The sequence below is a fragment of the Thermobia domestica genome, chromosome 10, assembly GCF_964235325.1.
Source record: "Thermobia domestica chromosome 10, izTheDome1.hap1.1, whole genome shotgun sequence".
Taxonomy (NCBI): domain Eukaryota; kingdom Metazoa; phylum Arthropoda; class Insecta; order Zygentoma; family Lepismatidae; genus Thermobia; species Thermobia domestica.
In genome coordinates this window covers 106,389,980-106,412,292 of record NC_137463.1, presented here as the reverse complement: position 1 = coordinate 106,412,292, position 22,313 = coordinate 106,389,980, and the positions used below count along the sequence as shown (strand labels likewise).

Here is a 22,313-nt window from a genome sequence, read left to right as displayed (position 1 = left end):
CAAAATTATTATAAGCCCAGCGGTGCTCAACATGTTATCTTTTCGTTTGTTTGTAACGTATCAGGTAAGCTTGTGGCAGATCGGAAAAATATACGTGTTACTCTTTCTCACAAAGCTATAATTAGAATATAAAAAAAGAGAGAGAGAACAGGAAAAAATATTCATTACGTCATATAATATCCAAATGTCATTTGCGTCCTGAAATCAACTTTCATACAATTACTTCCTTCATGCGCATAAATATCTCACTCATCACTGACATTGACTGAAACGTGTTACTTTCACTGAATCCAATCTAATTCAAGAGTTCATTCTTTTTCAATGGAAGGAGGAAGAACGCAATTAAATATGTGCTAGAAAATATTGAATTACGTGTGGAGTATGTTTTATTGGTGGTGCAAGTGTCATCAATATAATTTATGTGCTTGGTTATATAAATAGAGATCCCCTTGCGTTTCTTTATGGTACTGATGAATTGAACAAAGAAAATTTGATGCTCATATATGTATTATTATTATTATTATTATTATTATTTATTTATTTATTTATTTATTTATTCTGCCTATTGGCAGGTACTGGGGCTAATAGCAGACATTTTTTTTCCTTCATCCTTTTAAGTTCGGATTAGAAATGTTTCTTCCACATTTCTCCATCTTCAATTTCCTCTTTTATTACAATATTTTCTTCCATTTTTCAAATCATTAGTCAGTTGTGTTCTTACTTTGCTATTTCCTTCCATCTTCCCTCTATGACTTGAAGATGACTATTTCTTCGCGAGATGTGCCCATTCCAATTGGCCTTTTTATGAAGTATGCAGGTTAAACGCATCCTCCTCTCTTCTACCCATTTTAAAATACCTTAATTTGTTATTCCCTCCGTCCTTTCTACCTTCTCCATCTTATCCAAGACCGCATTTCGAAGCTCTCCGAACATTTCTGCTCTAACTTACGTAGTGTCCAAGTCTCTGAACCTTACAATCCAATATTCCATATAAAGGATTTGACCAGTTTCTTCTTCAGCCCAATGTTAGTCTTGCTATATAGGGATGATATTTTCTTGTTGAATGCCATTTTAGCTACGTCACTTCTTTACTTGATCTCTCTGGTACAATAAGCGTCTCTCGCCAAGACTTTCTGAAATATTTGAAATGATCGAATGAAAATGAATCGAATATAAAATTAAATCGATGTTTTTGTCGCCTTTTCTCGACATAACGGCTGAATCTTTAAAGTTAAGTACTTGGGTTCGGCAGTGAGGACGCTAAAGGGGCCCCCTGACTTCCCTCATAGATACGTTAAAGTATTGTATATCAAGTACTATAAAACTTTTTCCTATATAAAAAAAAAACCAAAAAAAAAAAAAAAAACAAACAAAAAAGTTCTGCCCAAGGCATACACATAGGAATTTATTTCGCGGGGAGTCCAAATCTTTTTTGAATATGACGATAAATTGTGTTAAAATTTATAAAACCAACCCTAAAATTAAACTAAATTTACAGAAAAGTCGGTATTTCGGGAGGTCCGGACACACCCCAGGACCCACTCCTGGTTACGTTCTTGGCTACTCCTTAAAAATCTGCTGCTCCGCTTCTTCCTTCCCCCTCTCACAAGAAATCAAACCTGGTGTAGTCACTGGTCAAGATGTGTTTCTATCCACCACAAGTTGGAACAATTGATTACCAAAGTGTCGATTACATTCCAATGAAACCAATTTCTCCTTGTGACGGTTATAGTCACTGCGCATATACGTTAATTTTAATTCCTATGAATCTGGCATCAACCTTGTAAGACACAACTGTTAAACCATCACTCTGTCCAATTTTTTTTTTCATTTTTGCTCTATTGCCGTATTATTTACAATTCCTTTAATTTCTTAATTTTGTTATCTCTATAATAGCAAGACGCCTCAGTCTGTCAGTCACACTTTTAATGGTTCACTATCAAGCTACCGTGTGTCCCTGTTTCGCAGAAACTGTTTTTTTTTTTTTTTCATGCTCAGAGTTGCCATGTTTCGAAGAATAGAAAAATAACTCAATGCGTGTGTTCCTTTTTCATTGAATGAGATTTATTTTTTTTTACATAAGTTTGTGGAAAGCCTGTACTGCACCAGAAGTACGCCGATATTTCTATTACGTGTTGAGAAATTGATTACTTCGTAATATTGTAATCGCATATACAAATTCTAAGTAACAAATTATTTCATAAATTATTGAGAAATTCAAGATGGATGGTATATCAGCACACCGTAAAGTGAAAGGGAATTTCTGTAAAGTTAAAGGAACGAAAAGATAGTGACGGATGGAACATTTAAAATTCGTCCATGTCTATTTTCATGGTTATATACATTCCACGGAAAGTATTTCGGACATTTTTCCACTCCTCTTCTGCTTATTGCAGAGCAAAATTCAGTCATTATAGTGATCAATGTCACAGTCAGTTCCTCTGAACGACCGAACATCAATTATGCTAGACTGTCTTCTTCTATCTACTAAAACGTGATCAATTTGATTATGTATTTTTTTCCACCTAATCAGGTCCAAGTATATTTATGAACGTTCGAATTTTGTACTCTTCACGATAAGTTTTTTGCATGTTGCAAAGTTCACAAGTCTAACGTCGTTGTCATTATTTTCCTTACACGGACTTTCATTCCCTGTAATCGGTTTGAAAATATCCTCTCGTTCCTACCTTCACATTGAAATCCCTATCAATATTTTTATATGGTATCGCGGGAGTTCGTCAAATACCCTTCTACTTCTTCATAAAAATTGTCTTTTATATTGTCATCCTTATCTTCTGTTGGGACAGGTACATTTAAAACAATAATATCACATCACCAACCCTTAAGGTATCATTAACAAATTCAATAAAAGTATTACGAAAATCTATCATTAACAAATTCCACCCGTTTAATTGCTGATATTATTCGTTTGTGAACGAACAACCCTGTTTCTGGTTGGTGATTTTTATTTCCTTCCCGTAAAAGAACGTAAAATTTCCGGACTTCACTGCTCCCTTTCTTTTCCATCTAACTTCCTGAACTCCTACTAGGTCCATTCTATATTTCTCTAACTCACTCGTTACGGATATAAACGCGCCTGCCCTATAAAGACTTCTTATATTCCACTTCCAAATCTCATGTCAATTTTTATTTTCCTGAGGTTGTGCCAAATTATCAATTCTGGTCCGAGGATTCTGTGAATGTGCTCTTTCTTTACAGGATGAGGTTGTTAGCCTCACGCCAAACTCCACCCTTTGCCGTCTGCTGCGACTGTTTATTCAATATGTCCACAGGGAACCTCTATATCTAGAGGCCTTCTTCTGGATCCGCAACCTGAGTACACACCATACTGTGGTGACAGGAACCTACATTGCACGCATAGGCGGAGCTAGGAATTGTCTGCTGGGAGAGGGGGCATTGGAGGGGGGTCGGTCTCGGAGGTCTTGGTAGGTGACCATCTTATAGGTGGCATTTTTATTTCTTGTCAAAAAGTTGGGGGGAAATGTCCCCCATTCCCCCCATAACTCCGCCCATGATTGCACAGTGCATTTTGTTATGTGATAAAGAAATGTGCTAAGGCGGAAGGAACGACTTAATAAATAAATATATAAATAAAATAAAATAATCTAGTCATACTTTCCAACGTCTTTGGTTTACTCTGAGATTACTTCGACAATTTACCTTCATTAAAAAGAAAGCCCACCTCAGTACACTGTTACCTTCCTTACTTGATTAACTCTTCAAGTCTTAATGCGCATAGGTCAATCAAGATTGCGAAGATCACAACCATTTCTTCCAACTGTCATCTCTCTCTTTCCTTCTTTCTTTCTCTCTCTCTCTCTCTCTCTCTCTCTCCATAGTGACATGAGAATCGAGACTCGGGAATGGGTCATTTACAAAAATCTCCGAAAAGAAGGATTTCGAAGAAAATTTAGAGTTAACGATTCTTATTTCCAATAGAATGTAGAAAGAAAATAGGGATATAAAATTCGGTCTGGATCTAAACTTAATTATTTCCCTGAATTTGAGATTTTACCTTTGATAAACCCCTTTTACCTTATTTGCTAAAATTTCTCACCAAATTTCTCTAGATTAGGAAAAATTACCTCAATCTACGAACACTGCGTTCATTTGTTAATTAATGAAGAAATGTTTATATTATTGATATTATATGCAAATATAATATCGGAGATACTCTTTTACATTAAAATGTACAGAAGTAGTGTTAATGTAATTAACATGAAATAGAATATTACTACAGGTAATATAACAATATAAGAAATCAAACAATATGCATAAACGAAAGTGCGTGATTTATCTAATCTAAAGATATAATCAACTATTTACAATTTGCTAACATCATGTTTATATTAGATATTGACATTTCATTTAAACCGTATGTGAAATAAAAATATCTTTCTTTTAAATCATACATGACTTCCTGCTTTCGATATTTATATATCTTATCTAACACTAAAATACACTTTTATTATCTCACATAAACATATTAACGTTAGTATTACTCATAAGGTGAGAATGCAGCGCATAATCACGTCATTTAATAATCTTAACATGTATTATGATATGTATCTCTTACAAATTTTTGTTTTCTTAAATAAACCTAAGTGAGCTGTGGACATGTCATATCCATTGTTTATATAAATCGATAGCAAAGAATAAGAAAGCTTACGAGTCAGGTGGTTTATGTCAACGCAACACTTTGCGATAATCGATATTAGGGTAGTCTTACCAGTGAATGTACGATTAAAATGAAAAGTTTACGATTAAAGGATTTAATTAGATTCAACGGCGCCGACTTTCCAAAATTTATGTGGGTGCATATCAATGGTGGGACATGTTACATGTTTTCAGGGGAGTGTCGATATCTTTTGATTGATTTCCTTTTAGTTAAAATCTTTTATGAACACTGTCATAAATGGCTGTGCTCGATCATATTCACAATATACAAGGTAGTTTCATTTTTTATTATTATTATTGTAGGGACTGCCTTTGACTAGACCAGAGACAGGCAAAGAAGAGGGTAAGATGTTGCTTGGTTACCTTTACATAGACACATGTGAAACAAAACAAAACAAAAAAAAATGTGTTTTAGAGGTTAGAAATTTTAACTTCATCCAAATGTTTTAATTGCTTATTATTTTTTGATAATGGCAATTGAGAAACATGTATTTTATATTGTTCCTATTAAACTAAAGATCTTGTGGATGGGTGCTGGAGCCCCGGTGCACCCACGTAGTCGGCGCCCATGATTAGATTATACATTTATATATGATAAAAACAATAACTATGGCCTATGCCTCTCCAAACAAAGGGTAGGCAATATGATTTCACCTGCATTATTTAGAATCTTTTCCTAGCAAGTTGAAAGAAACGAAGTGAAAATATCAAGTAAAGAACACTAATTTCTGGTAAAGAAAGTCTATCCTCCAATGAATAAACAAACACTCAGTTTATATTTGATAGAGTAAAAAGCGGTTCATAGTTTAACTATGTAAAGTATACTAGTCAAATATGAAGTTCACTATGTCTTTGGTCTGCTACTGTATGCACTTAGTAATTTCTGCTGTAAAATAAGTGCCTGAGATATGCGAAGTAGTTGCTGAAATCACTTTGAGTTTAGAAATAATTTTTCAGATTTTATCTTCTGCCTCTGACCATTTCCAATTGTTTCCATTCATGGTCATAGCACTTACTGCAAAATAACTACCTTTCTTGGGTTTCATTAGACCGGGATACTATTCACCTTCATATTTCACTACTACATACATATTTATTGATTTCAACTTCGTTACTTAAGGTAATCAGTATTAATTATATCTACACTTCGCCCTTCATCTTCGCTGGACGAAAAATTCTTAAAACACTCCAATTATCATCCATATTTTGCGTAGAGAAATCACTTTCATTCGTAGAAATTTCTGATTCATCTATCACCGGTTGAAGTGTGTGTGTGTGTGTGTTTTATTATCATCATTATTATTATTTTATTGTCTTCCTTGAATATCCATCCTTAGTTCTAACCGTATTAACTTTCTTCATCCTAGCTTTCTGTTACAATTTTGTCTTCCGCATTTCGGTTTTTCTTCTTTATCTTTAATTTCGGGTTCATGATACGCTTTTCATTTAGCATGTTCATAGCAAATGGCAGTTTTCTCATTTTTCTTCTTTGTTTCTTGAGATGATCGATCTTTCCAAACTTCTTCTCGGGCATGAATTGTAGTTGATGATTGCATCTGAAGTTGCAAATCAGATGTTGAAGGTGTAGGATCAGTTTCTTTTGAAATTGCATCCTGAATTTGTGGATCAGATCTTAAAGGTATTGGAATATTTTCTTTATAAACCTTGTTATTACTATTTTCTTCCAAGAAATTGTTAAAAATACACAATGTTATTAAAGTTTATTATGAGTTTCTACGTACCACGTCAGTCCAAAAACGATTTATGTCACGCAGGAGGCAACTGATGTCGTCAGAATCTTGAATGTTGGCAAACATCAATAACTTAATAATACCAACATTTTGAAATGTGTCATTGAATTCATACATAAATTATATAATGAAAACAAGAGAGGTCCCAAAAACAGACTTTGCTGTACTCCGGAAGTGACAAATGATACCCAGTCGAAATGACTCTCGTCCAACACGATTGTATTCAAGCTGAGATAAATAAGTCTACGTCGAGCCTGTAAGGTAGACTAAGCTAAGCTTAACAATCATATTATTCTCAAGATTCGTAACTCTAAATACAGCCGTTTGGCATTTGGATGATTTGATGTAGTAATTACAGTCAAACAATCTGACAGATTTAACTTTTAACATGAAAGCAATATTGTGAAGGTAAGCCTATAAGTTTTTCTTGTTTGAATAAACTCTATAGTTCTACAGAACATAATAGGTTCTATAAAAATTATTGATAAGGCCTATATGCCAAAATGCTTACCGAGGAATAGGCTACCAATTCAAAATCTGATTATGACGCCTAGCTACAATAAACGCGAGCGACCTGAGCAAAATCATGAAAAGGGGTTTGATCGAACGTTGTTCTTTCACTTGGACCAATTTACCATTGAATAAACATCCCTCTTGAATTACTGGATAGAAACCTAGCTCCTCAATTGTTGGATTCGTACATTGGTCTCACGGTACACTTATATAATAAGGTACATTTGCTTAGATTATTGGAGATTATTGGAGATACTCGTAATGAAAGAAATCAATTCATTCATTAGTGAGATCTGAAATTGCAAATCCAGTGAATAAATTCCCTCCCCCCCCCCCATGGCTTCACTTGCGAACATAAATGGTTATGCAGAATCATATCAGTGAGGTTATATTTCGTGTATTCAGTTTGTAACGCCATTAATCTTATTTAAAAAAAATAAGCAATACTAGTTTTATCCAATTTCCTCCACTGACATCTTATGACTAGTTCTACCAATGGCACTCGAAAAGTAGAATAATTGTTGGGAACAGTCACAATAAATGCGTTCCGAATATTATTTCAGTAGTTTTTGTGGGGCGCTGTTCTATCATTGGTACGTGTTCATTCACTGGTACGAGTAGCGTACATGTTGATTTTAAGAAGCTGCAGCAGCCTATAACACCAGTAACAAAAACTTTGTCTTTGCGATCCTCTACGTATAATCTGCAACTTTTTCATAGATTTACCACTACAATTCTTACCAAAGTAGCAGTGTGACGTGTAAATCATATGAAGAAGTTTAATTTTTATTACATGATATTTTCTCAATTAATGTGAAAATCGCAACTGGTAGTAGACTTATAATACTTTCGGTTTCGGTTCCGGTAGTAAAGAAATTACAGTGGATGTGAACCATGCTCTTGGACGCTTAATTGATTACAATAAACCGCTTCTCGTTCTGTTACGGGTTTTATTCTATGGCGATTAACATTAAAACCAAAAGTGGTTGATTTGTTCAACAGATCTAATCCCGTACGAAGCTGTTTATCGATTTTTGACTTAAGGAAGAAAGGTCCAAATTTATGCAAAATTACTATAGTACATGTGAGATAGGCAACCCAATCGTTCTTCGTGTGATCCAGGTTGAATACCTTTCACATCTTTCCGTTGTTTTGCATTAACCTTATTCTTCAGTGCAAAAACATGCTTGTCAGCTAGCCCGAATAGAAAAGGGCAATGTTGAATGCATTGCTCGTGAATAATAACATTTATCTAATAAGTTTTCTAGGCAGTATTACTTGCTACTGAATAAACTAATTCGTTCTTTCCCAGTTCATCGTAAGCCTTACGACGTCATAAGTAATTTGAAGACGTATTCTTTAACAATGGGGAATATATCGACAGTGAAAACTGTTTCATTAAGTACCTAGTATTTTCTAACTGTGCTAAATATACTATACCCCCGTTAATACTACCATTTCTTGCACAGATAGGATACCGAATCAGCGAAATTGCCGCCATGCATTGTTACTTAATTTCTCCAATTCTTAGTGTTAGAGGGTATGAAGACAAGATTTAGCAAGAAGAATAAAATTCCTTGGCCACGCATAGAAAAAAATATGCAGAAATAGAAATGTGGAAATAACACATATCTTTGCAAATAAATCGATGTATTATCTTGAACTCAAATCGTCTGATATAGTTCAAGATAGTTTTTTTTTTTTAAATGTTATTATCTTCTTGTTTGATTTATTAGATGTGAATCATCACGTTGATTAGATTGTAGATTTAGAATGTTGTGGAGACAAGTATCACCATGTAAACCGAAAATCCAATGTGTGTGAAAGAAATTAAATGCTCACCTGTTCTCTAACATTGAAAGTAAAACCAATATCTTTGCGTGTCATTAAATATTTGCCATATTTAGCTTCGTTGCGTCAGTTGAGGCTCGTATTTGACTTCCGATTGGGGAATTTTACTTCGGATCCCTCTTTAAGTAATCGAACACTACACTCTCAATATTCTATGTTGCCCAATAGATTCTCATATGGCAGAAGATTGAACCAGGAACCCCTCTTGCAACAGAGAGCTCCTTTGTGGCTAAGCGGTTAGCGTAAACGCTTTTGGCGTGGGAGACCTGGATTCGATTCCCGGCGGGAGCTCATGTGGTTCGGATTCCACGTTAATCAGTAGGTCCACATCTTATATAGCCTCGCTGCTGAACGGGACGTAAAACTCAAAATCAACTCAACTCAACCCTCTTGCACCAGAGGTATTATTTAGTTACCATGTCCCCTTACGGGCAAGATATCATTAGAAATGTAGGTAGGATCAGTGCAAGAAATTAAAAATATAGCGTTACAGTGTGAAAAGAAGTCGGACTGGAAGTAAACATAGTAAATACAAAAATTAAATGATATATTTTAGTTCAACGTCCCACGATTAAGTATTTCTGTTAGGCTAAGGCAGACGAGTGATTAAGGCAAGTAAAGGAATGATGGAAAAAATGGTGGAATGAGAATGTGAGGGAAAAAGGGAATATCCAGAGAAAAATCCACGGACACGATGTTGTCCACAACAAATTTCCTTGGTAGGGGATCGAACCAGGAAACCTACACACCGGAAGTAAGCTCTCGACCACTGAGCCATCGTCTCCCCAACATTGTAAATACAAAGAAATACAGTTCCCAATTGCTGTTCCAACGACCAAAGTTGTGCATCAAGTGACTACGTAAGACAGATGGAGGAACATAATCTTCATCCAGGTAATATTTTTCACTTTATGAAATCAGTCCAGGAACTTCATTGCCGCACTGTGTGAGTCCTAAACAAGCTTTTTTTTTTTTTTTTTTGTGCGAAACTGACCCTAGGGCTCACGTAATTAGTTTGTTTCATCAGACTAAACTTTACTTGTTATGCAGTATTTTTTATTTAAAAGAAGAAAAAGAAGTGAATAGTTGTGAATAATTAAGCAAAGATTACTCATTGCCATAAAAAAAAATATTTACTTTCCATAACTATTACTGAAGTGTGAACTCCTGAGTCACCGGTTGCAAACTGTTCTTCAACGTCACTACCCCTTTATAAACGCTTATCGACCTCACCTTTTTGTTTGTGATTGCAACCAATTCTACTGGTTACTTCCTGTAAGCTTGAATGACATATTTATACCTCATTAAAGCTTTAAAATAAAGGGGTATTATGCCTGAGTGCTTTCAGAAGCTGCTTCTGCACACTATAGCTATACAATTATTTTTCATTGCACAATATTCTTGCTATTTTGAAATGCGCAGTGCTGTCTATGAACCCATACCAACGAGTGTTATCCGTAGTCAGGATTAATCATATCTGTACTAACACTACGATGGAAACTGTAGAACACAATTCTTATGCTTTTTTTTTTTTTTTTTCGTATTTCGTAAATCTTGTTGCTTTTTTTTTTTTTTTTTTTTTTTTTAAATCTTACTGGGTCATTGACACTTAAAATGGTTATGCAACGTCATTTTCCGGGATCTACAGACAAAGGAAAGATAAGATACATCTTCCATACAGAAGAAGATACTAACTGCATCCACAGCTATATAGATGTACCCACCCACCCTTGTGTAACGAGTAACGACACAGACAAGCAAGTTTGTGGCCTCGGTTCCAATTCTTACTCAGTCAGCTGTTATTGTGTTGGAGGAGTGTAAAAAAGACACAATCGAGAAAGCAGCTGATCTTGATGCGCAAGGACCATAGTTTTGTACCGTACACTGTTTTTCCTCATGTAGTTTGAGTGGGTCTTGGGAAGTGGAAGACGTAAGTCTGAGTTCAAGATACGCAACTTTCACATTTTTAGCGTTTAACGAAAGAAAAAAGTACCCAAAGATAAGATATATCCCAATGGATAGATTTCAAAGAAGTGAACAAAATTATATCGATAAGTAAATCTTCATGTGTAGTTTTCGAGAAAATCGATATATATATATATATATATATATATATATATATATATATATATATAAAACTTTTATGTCCGTAAATTTAAAAAATGGTGCTGTATGACACTAGCCACGTTACTAGCTATTAACATGAACCTGGTTCTGAAGCGGGACCGCGATGGCTTAGTGGTAGAGCGTTCACTTTTGATGCATGGGGACTTTGGTTCGATCCCAGCTCATTCCAAGTGAGCCATGTGGTGGACAAACAGTGTGTGCGTAGGTTTTTTCGGGGTTCTTCCGTTTCCTCCCATTTTCTTCATTCCACCATTTCATTCATTTCTTATCATCACCGTCTCCTTTAGCCTAGCCGGCATAACGGTGGGACGTGAAACTGCAAGATTTCATTTTTTCCAAAATCGTGATCTACTTTTAAACTTTAATTCTTTTATTATGATATTGTCCAAACACAGGACATTGTATCAATCGACAAACGATATCGAAATAAACAAAATGACGAACTTTAGGTAAATTCTCATGCGTAGTTTTCGAGAAAATCGCGAAAAACAACTTTTATGACATTAAAAGCCATCCCGTTCATTGCCAATCTAATGCAGTTGGTAGATTTTTAATCTACTGGAATATATTTATTTATTGTATATGAAAAATGTATTCTGTTAAGTAGTGGATAACATTTCTATAGTGTTTTATCTCCTAACAGTGACATACATACTCCCAACCACTGGTGGCTTCAGGGGCTACGATATTATGGCCGTGTCCTTAGTTTTTCATGCGCTTCGGGGGCGACATGAAGAAATGAAATGAAATGAAATCTTTGAGTTTTACGTCCTAGGGTTATAGCTGGTTAGGCTGAAGAGGACGGTAATGATGAGAAATGAATGAAATGGTGGAATAAAGAAAGTGAGAAGAGGCGGAAGAACCCCAAGAAAATCCACCCACACGGTATTTGTCCACCACAAAGCTCACTTCCCGCGAGCTGGAATCGAACCAGGGACCCCCATGCGTCAAAGGTGAACGCTCTACCGCTGAGCCACCGCGGCTCCCCTGGGAGACATGAATGCTGAACATAAACGGAAATATTAATATGTATAGAAACTCGTGCAGAAATGTTATTATTTCGGATTGCATTGATAAGATTCAAATAGTACGACTTTCACATGCTTCTTTTGTAAATTCAGCTGTTAACCATGGTCTCTTTAACATATACAAATAGTTCAGTACGAATACAGGAAATTAAAAAAAAAAAAAGAAAGAAAGAAAAACCTTACGGCATCGGCGCCACAAAAGAAAGGTACATTTCTTCTGCTTACAGTCTAAGATGGATGGTAATATTTCGGAAAAGAGGGCAGAAATCAATAACTTTGGAATAATACTTGATCATAAGTCAACTGTCAAAGTTTTCTAACATGCATTGAAAAAAAATATATTGTATCTAATAAACACTTGTCATATATTGTTTTATTATAACAAATACAAAAGATATTAATAATATAGAGGCCGTAATAATTTCGTTACAAGAATCGTTTTTCCTAGTGTTGTATATACAAACTCAGTGAGAGAGAATGGAAAACTTTGAACACATTACATAGTTCTGATTCCATCTTAAACTGTAGGTCCACGTCTCGTATAGTTTTGACGTTGAAAGGGAAATTACATTCCAATTTAACCAATCAACCAATTTATAATATTGAACATCTTGACACTTAAGTTAATTCTCTGGTTTAATCTGATGGTTTTCCTCTTTCCTGATCCTACATTATCCTATTCTGGAATTCTTGTTCTTTCCAATCGTTAAACTTATTCCCAGCTTCAAGAACAAAGTTGGTATTTATTATTATTTTACACGAGCAATTGCAGTACAACAATATATTTTTAATAATGTCTTTCTCAGGAGGATTCCTAAACTGTGTAAAAAAAATGATGTATAGTACGCAACGAACTTTTTAGTAAAAAATGTAACTTCAATAATTTATCCTAATATTCGAGACGAGACCGAGACTGGGCTTGGTCTCGTCTCGTCTTGTTTCAAAATAAAAATCTGGTCTCGGTCTCGTCTCGATTTTTAAACGTCCGTCTCGATATCTGCCTCGTCTCGAAATTTCGAGAAGAGTCCGATTTGATTTGATTTTGAGTTTAGCGTCCCTCTTAGCAATGAGACTATAAGCGACGTGAACCTATAACCTAACGTGGATTCAAACCACGTAGACTTCTGCCTGAAATCGAGCCCCGGTCTCCCAGGCCAGAAACGTGTCCGCAACTATTAGTCTCGCTCCTATATTAGCTATTCATGAATAAAAACAAATATCAGAAAGCATGTTGTAGGTACCTTCTACGTATCTATCGTACACTTACTTGCGTTAGCCATAACCAATGGTGTAACAATAAAATCTTCATAAGAGCTAACCAGTAATGATTTGAATGGGTGGCCTGTAGAGACCTGCACGGGCCGGGCTCCGCCCGAGGCCCGAAAACCGGCCCGGCCCGCGGGCCGGGCTTGGGCGAGCCGACTCTGTTATTCCTTTGGGTCGGGCCGGGTTTGGGCGGGCCGACTCTGTTATTTCTTTGGGGTGGGCCGACACTGATTTATCTTCAGGTCGGGCGGGGCTGGGGCCGATTAATTGCAATAATTATTGACTTTCGTTAAACGATAATTAGAATAAAGGCAAACGTTGAAGAAGTGTGCCCGTGAAAAATGTAACAAAATGAAACTTTTAAAATTTATCGGGCCCGGGCCGAGCTTGGGCCAAGAATTTTAAAACACTTATCGGGACCGGGCCGGGCTCGGGCCGAAAATCTCCAAAACTTTTCGGGCCCGGGCTGAGCCGGGCCTAGGTACCTTCGGGCTGGATTGGGCTCAGGCCGAAAAATTCGGCCCGTGCAGGTCTCTAGTGGCCTGGGGAAGAATTGCGACCGGAGCTTCAAAATCTCCCCTAAACCATCTCAGTTCATCCTCAATGCAAGTTACCAGTATGTTTACAGTATTCTATTTCACCCCTCACCCCCGTGTATTAAAAGTCTCCTCGGGGAAAATCTGAAATCATCATTGAGATAATAATTGTTCTGTCAAAGAAGCAAGTAAATAAATTTGCTCCTTTATTAGAAAAATAACACAAATCAAAAATGAATGTAATGAGATAGGACGTTATAAATGGGCCTAAAGGCCTATGAAGGTTTATGGAGGTTTTTGTGCAAATACATAGTAGGTGAAAGTGCACATCTTCCCCTTCCCCTCTTCAGGAAAAAAAATGTAATTTGTCAGTCGCTGTTTCCTGTAGCAGTAGAAATATTCATATGGTTCTACTGGAAAGTTGATTTTTTTTTTCTCTGAGTCAGAGTCCTTTTTATATGAAAGGGTCGAACATTAAGCGTAATATAGCGTAAGCATTATATAGCGTAATCTATATATATACTGATATGAAATCAGAAATTTTGTGTTGAAAACCGATGTACTGACCACACGATACCATCTAAAATGTGAGCCACATGGTTAGCTAGAGTCCTTCATTAGCTATTGCGACACGTAGTTTAGTATTTTATTTCAGTACAGAAGGATTACAGAAGAGATAGATAATAAAGAAGTCATACTCTTGTTCAGTTTTCTTTAATTACACGAGAAAACACGGTGGCTCAATGGTAGAATACTAACTTTGAATCGTGGGGTCCCTGATTCGATCACTGGCCAGGTAAGTTTGTGGTGGACAACATCACGTTCGTTTCCTCCCACATTCTCATTCCATCAACTTCCATCATCATTCACCTGCCTTCGCCTAAAAGGTACACTCGTGGGGACGTTAAACTAAAATATTTCATTTCATTTCTTTAGTTTCACGACATTGAAACATTGATGAAATTAGCAGAAGATAGGAACAGATAGAAAGAAGTACGAAAGTGCTACAATCAATGAAGATCTAGCTAGCCAGAAGGCGCACGTTCAACTGGGTGATGTGTGGTCAGCCAATCTGCTCTTATGCGACATTAGTTCTGACTTTCTGAATCGGGCACTGTCAAAACACCGAAAAATTTAAGTAATACTTTAATAAATAAAATAAATTTTAAAATGAATTGATTTGCTGAGATTTTATGGAGGTTAAAGATATAAGCTCTGGGGAGTTTTTCTTAAACATGACTCTACAATTCTTGTTTTCTTGTTATATATATATATAGGGTGGTAAGCAACTATTTGAACAAACTTCGGGAGCTGATTCCTGACACCGAAACAAGCAAAAAAGTCATCTGGAACTTTGGTCAGTGAGGGATAGTTTCGGCGTTATAAGGAGTCGAAAGCGTAGGAAAAATGAACTTCAGAGGGCTGTAATTCAAAAGTCATACCTGTTCGATTGAAAAATGTATTCTTCAAACCTTCGCAAGATGTGTATGAGGGATTCTCCAAAGGTACGTAGAGATTACTTACCAGGTTACAGGGGATCCCTACGTTCCTTTGGGAAATCCGTCACACACATCTTGGGGAGGTTTGAAACATACATTTTTCAATCGAGGAGGTATGACTTCGAGTGTCATGTTTTAAACCGCACTCTTTACATATCGTTGTTTTAGAATTACAGCCCTGTGAAGTTCATTGCATATAAACGGAATCTACTTTCAATACCACTGTACAAGGGGAGAAGTTGGGCTTGGGCGGGCTGACTCTGTTATTTCTTTGGGCCGGGCCGGCCTTGGGCGGGCCGACACTGATTTCTCTTCTGGTCGGGCCAGACTTGGGCCGATTAATTGCAATTCTTTAATAATTATTGACTTTCGTTAAACGATAATTGGAATAAAGCAAAACGTTGAAGAAGTGTGCCCGCAAAAAATGTTAAAATAATGCAATACCTATTTACAGTTTGTGTTGCTTAGCGGCTCAACTTTCACTATAGTGGATTGCAGGCATTGCGCGGTAAATTGAGCTCTGTCCTTGACCTTCACTGAACCCAAAATATGACAAGAAGGGGTGGGAAAGTTTTGCCTGTCACTGAACAATATTGCCATCTTCACTTAATGCTAAAAATCAATTAAGTTAGATTTTTGTTATAGGAAATTGAGTTTTTATTCTCTCGATGACAGGCAAAGTTCTAGGAGGCAGTGGTACCATTCGGGAGGCAAGCGTCAGGTTGTGAACCAGAGTTTAGAAAACGTTTCTGAGCGTTAGGTCAACTTTAATACTAAATTTTGAGAAAGATTGGGGCTTGAGCTAATTTTTTTTTTTTTTAATATCGGGCCGAGGTCGGACCAGAAACTTTTAAAATTTATTGGGCCCGGGCTGGGCTTGGGCCAAGAATTTAAAAAAAAACTTATCGGGCCGGGCCGGGCTCGGGCCGAAAATCTCCAAAACTTTTCGGCCCCGGGCTGGGCCAGGCCTAGGTACATTCGGGCTGGATTGGGCTCGGGCCGAAACATTCGGCCCGTGCATGTCTCTACTTCAAGGTAACTGTGTACAGACATTCTACCATAACAAACACTATACTGTTGAAACTAAACGGGGGTACGCCCACTTCCGGACCACCCTGTATATCCCATAAATGAAATCGCTCCTAAGGAGTATATATGAGTGCAATGGTTTATGAGGGAGGATAAGTGGAATCTTCTTCGCCTGGGATTTCTTCTTTATTTTGCGGAGATATATCCTAACATAGTGAATTTTTAGAAACAGGATGAAACATTCTTCGTTTTTGGATATGTCATAAATCAAACAGTGGGAAAGCGTTTGAAAGAAGGCAATGAATTACCATAAGTTTTTCTTCCAGGTATACTTGCAGGAGCGAATCCCCCCGGAGCTAAAATAAATTAAATTGTGGTTATTGCATGTCACTCTTGCAGAATGTACGTCCTTTAATAAAAATATGTCATTGCAGTCCCTTCACATTTTAATTTTGCTACACCCCTCCCCAGACAAAACTTTTCAGGAAGAAATCCTGATTACCATGGCATCCTTTTTTCAAGAATAATATATTTAGACGGGATTCATACTGCCACACGTCAACGTTTGTAGCACGCACTGTATTCAAGTTTCGTTTTGATCATTACTTTTTGTAATACAATAAAGTTAATTCGTCGATCAATGTTGCAGAGACAATATTCCGCCCTTTGAAAAGAATTTTGCAAGATCGAATTGGCTAATAACAAAAATCAACAAATAATAAACGGGGGTAATCCACTCGCTGCTACCTGCTAGTTGTTGTGCTCTTTACACGTTGACATCGGTCATATGATAGCAATCGCGTGAATAAAGAGAAAGTTGGTGAAACTAGGTTGATTTCGTCGATCATATAAACAGTCAATTAAATGTCTTCTCTTTGTGTAGTGTTTAATGTTTTTTGTTCTCATTTGAAGGCCGCTAAAACTGTCTTATTACGATTAGAATTACAAAAGCAACTAACCAAAGAAGTTGATATCAAAAATTTTAATTGAAATTTTTAATAAAATGGGTGATATAATTTGATTCAGCCTTTAGATGCGCGCTTCTGACTGGAAGTAAACTCTTGTGTTTGATTACGAAGGAAAAAGAGGTGGGGGAACGTAGTCTTCCAGCAAAGCAAGAGAGTCACAGGGGAATGGAGGGGAGTTGCTGTTGAAGAAGGGAAACTCGCGAAGAAGAAAACGGTGTTAGTACCGTTCGTGTTTCTGAGTCGGACAAAAGTGGGAGAGAGAAAAGTCGCTGTGTATGTAAAGGTATATGTTTGTGTTCGTGAGCGAGTGTTGGATTGGAACGTTATTCTCAGCCACGTAAGCTAGCTTTTGGAAGTGCCTTTTCCAAAGTAATTTTTGCAACTATTTATCGTATTTTGTAATGCTGTGGCCGCCACCGTCTGCAATCACAACAAATCCTACAGCGTCTACGATGTTACGACCTTCTTATTATTCCTACTACAACGGTCAGGTGAGTCCACTTGGAGGCAGCCGAGGCTGTTCTCTGGCCTCGTGATCATTAATTCTGTACTGTTTTGCATTCTGATTTTTCTACAAGTTTCTAACAATAATATTTCACAATATCGTGTTTCGGTCGTCACAAGTTTGATTAGCACACAATTATACCTTTTTTTATTTTGATTTTTGTTAATCAACAAGATCTAGATGCAATCAAAATATTGTAAACACTCAAGTGAGAAATCGGAGCATTGACCTGCAGCGATTACGTGGAACAAATGTTTACAATGCTACCTACGTAACGTTAAGAAACCACTACGAAACAAAACAAAGAGCCGCCATAGATGTCGAAATTAGCATCTTGTAAATGTTTATAAAACAAAAACAGGTTCACTTACGTTATGTTAATGTTCGTTTTTTATGAAAACAAATAAGAAATTTTAATTTACATAAACAGCTTAACTGTTGTGTGTTGTATTAATTTACAATTTAAAAATAAAAACAAGAACACTTATAAATAGTTTTCACGAAAAAAATTATACATCAAGTTATTTTGCACATGTATAATATGTATAATAAAATACTGTTTAAGACTTCTGTCCGCAGAACCACACTAATACATTTTAAATCTTTCTCTCAGAAGATTTTTTTTTTAAATATATAATCTTAGCACTTAAAACCTTATTTTACGTTGTTTTATTGAACTAACGAACTAATTTATTTTATTGTTGTCGATTTTCTCGAAAACTACACATGATAATTTACCGTCACGCATATTTCACTCAATATTGCATATGTCGAATCTTTAACATTTTAAAAATATAGGCTATATACACTAATACAATTGTAGAATTATTAATAGCAGAACTATTTTACAAATTGTAATATTATTTGGTATTGAATTTCACATAAATTGAATATAGAGTAGGCATGAATATTTTGAATTCTCCCCCCTCTCGTCTCACAATAATTAATTGCTAGCTACTATATATAAATAATGTACAGGGCCGAATTTAGGGAGTGCACCTCCCCTTCTTTTAAATATTCATTATGTAAAATGAGAAGGAAGCAATGAAAATAGCAACACTTCCGTAAGAATTGTGTACGATACAAGTAGGCCTATCTATCATATTCCAAGTAGTCCATGATTAAAGAAATTCCTCATCTAAAACAGCAAGCTAATTATATACTGAACACTATGCCGCTACAAGGCGGCCGTAGCTCAGTAGGTAAAGCGTTGGTTTTGCATTCGAAAAGTCGTGGGTTTGATTCCCAGGACCAGACCCTGAGCATTTCCAGGGCAATTCCTCATTCATACCACAGATGCCTAAAGGCATTTAGAAACTTACTTCAAATTTAATTCAAATATACTGGTACTTATTGGTGCACCCCCGTTCAGAAAATTCTGGATCCGACTCTGTATATGTATATATTTCGCTTACTATAAGTTGAATTTTGTTTTCTTCTTTTGTGTTGCACTAGTTGTCCTTAAAGAACTAGCTACCAGTTTAATAATTGCAGTGTAATAGCGTCTATTGAATTGATTCTTTACCATCAATTTGTATCCAAATTGAAGGCTCTATGGTTTTTGCCCGCACGCATATTCCCCGTTCGTGAATTTCGTAGCTTTCGAAATTTATAAATTATGCGAAAGATCTTGGAACAGTGGCGAACCTAGCACGAGGCAGAGGAGTCCTGCCTCCCCCAGTTTTTTGACTGACAAAAATGATTGACATTATATATATATATATATATATATATATATATATATATATATATATATATATATATATATATATATATATATATATATATATATATATATATATATATAATATGAAAATGTATAGCAAACTCATGATATACCTATCATAGTCTGGGTACTGGTGGCTGCCTCCCACCAGTTTTTACTTCTAGATCCGCCACTGTCTTGGAAACAAATATTAGTTCATATAAAATCGTTTTGTAGATACTATATGGCTCACTTTCTACATTCTTTTTTTTTTTTCATTGTTTCAAGTTATCCACTAAATTGTAAAAAATAAAAAAAAAAATGGGGATGAACGTAGGGTAGAACCTTATTTTTGATTGCTTGGAAGAAAAGGATGCAGCGTATACAATATAGAAATTGTATTACTATCACCAGTTATTAAGAAAGTGAGTTTCGATTCACATTAGGAAAATAATTGAAGTACTTCCAAACTGTATGAATTCGATTCTGAAACTGGAATAATCGATATATTAACTTCCGGTTGTAACAGATGGACTAGGTCAGAGATGAAACCAGACACTGCATCCATATATATATATAAAAGAAAGAAATCTGCTTCTGGTGCTATCTTCTAAGATTATTACGTTATAATTATTACGTTATAGAAATCAATATTGAAACCAAACGTAATACTAGTACTTCCGGTTGTAATTAAGGAATAAAGTAGAAAATCGAACCCATTCTATGTACTGAATCAATTCTACACTTTGGCGATCACTGTTGATACCGGAAACGTGGATACAGTTTAAATAATGAGAAAAATCAATACGAAACTTATTCTTGGGACTTAAACCATTAAGAAATCAATTCCCCACTATCTCTTACCGTTTTGGTGTATAGATATCATTGTTGAAACCGGATGTAGTTGTAAGTTTTCTCACACTTCCGGCTTTATTTTTCAATTCAACGTTCGACGATTATTTACCGAAACTAAAGGAGGCGGCGATAATGAAATGGATGATAAAAATGGAACAAAGAAAGTGAGTGGAACGGCACTCACATAGTGTTTGTTCATCACAAAACTAAATTGACGATAGCTGTAATTGAACCAGAGGCCCCGCGCACCAGAAATGAACGCTTTACCACTGAGCCATCGCGACTGCCCTTCTAGTTTTAGTAGAGAGATAAGAGTGGGGATGGTTTCTACTCTTGACACGCTGAATCGGTTTCAGAAAACTGCTTTTCGCTATCTATTACAGTTTTTGTTCTATAGTGATCACAACATTGAAAGCGGAAATGGTTGATTTGTGCCAGGTCAGGTTAGAAAAGAAAGTTGATGGAGGAGATGGAATCTATTCTTGGGACACTCAGTCGATTGCAACATACCATTTGTTATCTCTTACCCTTTGGGCTCTAATACCTGTCGACTGTCTTTATGGAAAGTTTCCAGTAATGTTGGTTTTTCCAAACCCCTACAGTTTTTCCAAACCCCTACGAAATTTCATCTCTCTAAAGTAAGGGGTTCCGAGATATGAGCGTCTTAATAGATACATTATTTTCAATCACCACTTTTTTCTCCCCTTCTAGATCGAATATCAAAACTACTCTGAAACGCATATATAACCCTTATTATAAAACCAGGACGCCTCAGTCTATAAGTCACGCGCCTAATAATTCACAGTCAGGTTAATAGTTATTGTTAGCTGCGTTGCCTAATATCTGTCTCCAAGAGATGTCTTTAGTGTGGAGGCAATATACAGATGAGTCATAGGCTTGGAAGGGAGGGAACAATAAATTATTTTTATTGAATGTAATAAAATACCAAATTTCATATCTCTGAATTGAAAGATCACGAGATAAGGACATAATAATTGCAACACCCACTTTTTTCTCTCACTTTTTTTTTATCTCTTCTATGCCAAAGATTAGAAAACGGTGAAGCACGAGTTTAATTATTTTGAATGACAACTCCAAATACCAAATTTCATGTCTCTAACTTGAAGAGATTCCAAGATTTTGACATTCAATAAGAAAACTCATAATGACTGTTTAACCCTCTTTTAACAGCATTGCATATCCATAAATGTCTATAAAAGGCGCAGTATGCCCGTTTTATGTCCATCAATATCTTGGATATAGATAGAGTATATCTATGGATGTCCAAGTAAAATCGTCTGTTGGACGTTCATAGACTATTGTAGACACATTTATAATGTCCCTTTTGAATAGAGCAGCTCACTGATGCCAGATACATAATTAGAAATCATCTGAACTTTTAAGAAATTATATTTTGAAATAATACAAATACACACTTCATAAATGTATGTTTATAATTTGTGTGCTCCCTGATTCGATTCTGCTGGAGTCTAGAATTAGAAGGATTCTAGAAGTTAGAATTCTATTTTAATACGAGTTTGCATCTCGTGATTAAAAAATTGAAGGGTGTGAGGCAAGAACATGGCAACCAACAAATTTTCAATTGCTGAGTTACGCAGCACCAGATAGAGAGCAACGCATACCGCTTCGTTTAATCTTGTCCGTTTAATCCTTCATGTATAGTCTTATGTGAAAATTCAGCTTTCCGACTTGGAAAATGAATTGTGCAGCAGAAAATCTCTAATTTCTTAAAATAGTAACATTGTGGGTTAACATGCTTTTGCCTCACACCCTTCAATTCGAAACCTTGGTTGTTCTGGGACAGAACAAACATATTGCCCATTGCCATATATATAATTTTAAAGAAAATTGTGAAGAACAAAGGCAGCTAATACATTTAAACACATTTAATTAGAAATCTGAAACTATTAATTCTAAGCTATACATTTTGTCATTTGTACCGAGCATACTAATTACCTTTT

At 36.0% G+C, this 22,313-nt stretch overlaps 1 protein-coding gene across 4 annotated transcripts in view; it reads left to right on the top strand.

Annotated features, from left to right (window-relative positions):
* The window catches only part of LOC145662634 (uncharacterized), a 94,422-nt gene that overhangs the window by 20,534 nt on the left and 51,575 nt on the right, over nucleotides 1–22,313 (top strand). The window contains exon 1 of one of the 4 annotated variants that reach the window (XM_081728400.1): nucleotides 17,392–17,757. The exons of the other annotated variants lie outside the window; for them this stretch is intronic. Coding sequence (XP_081584526.1) covers nucleotides 17,668–17,757 — 90 coding nt within the window. The 5' untranslated portion in view covers nucleotides 17,392–17,667. Of the gene's footprint in view, nucleotides 1–17,391; nucleotides 17,758–22,313 lie in introns of those variants that run through there. 4 annotated transcript variants of the gene reach the window in all.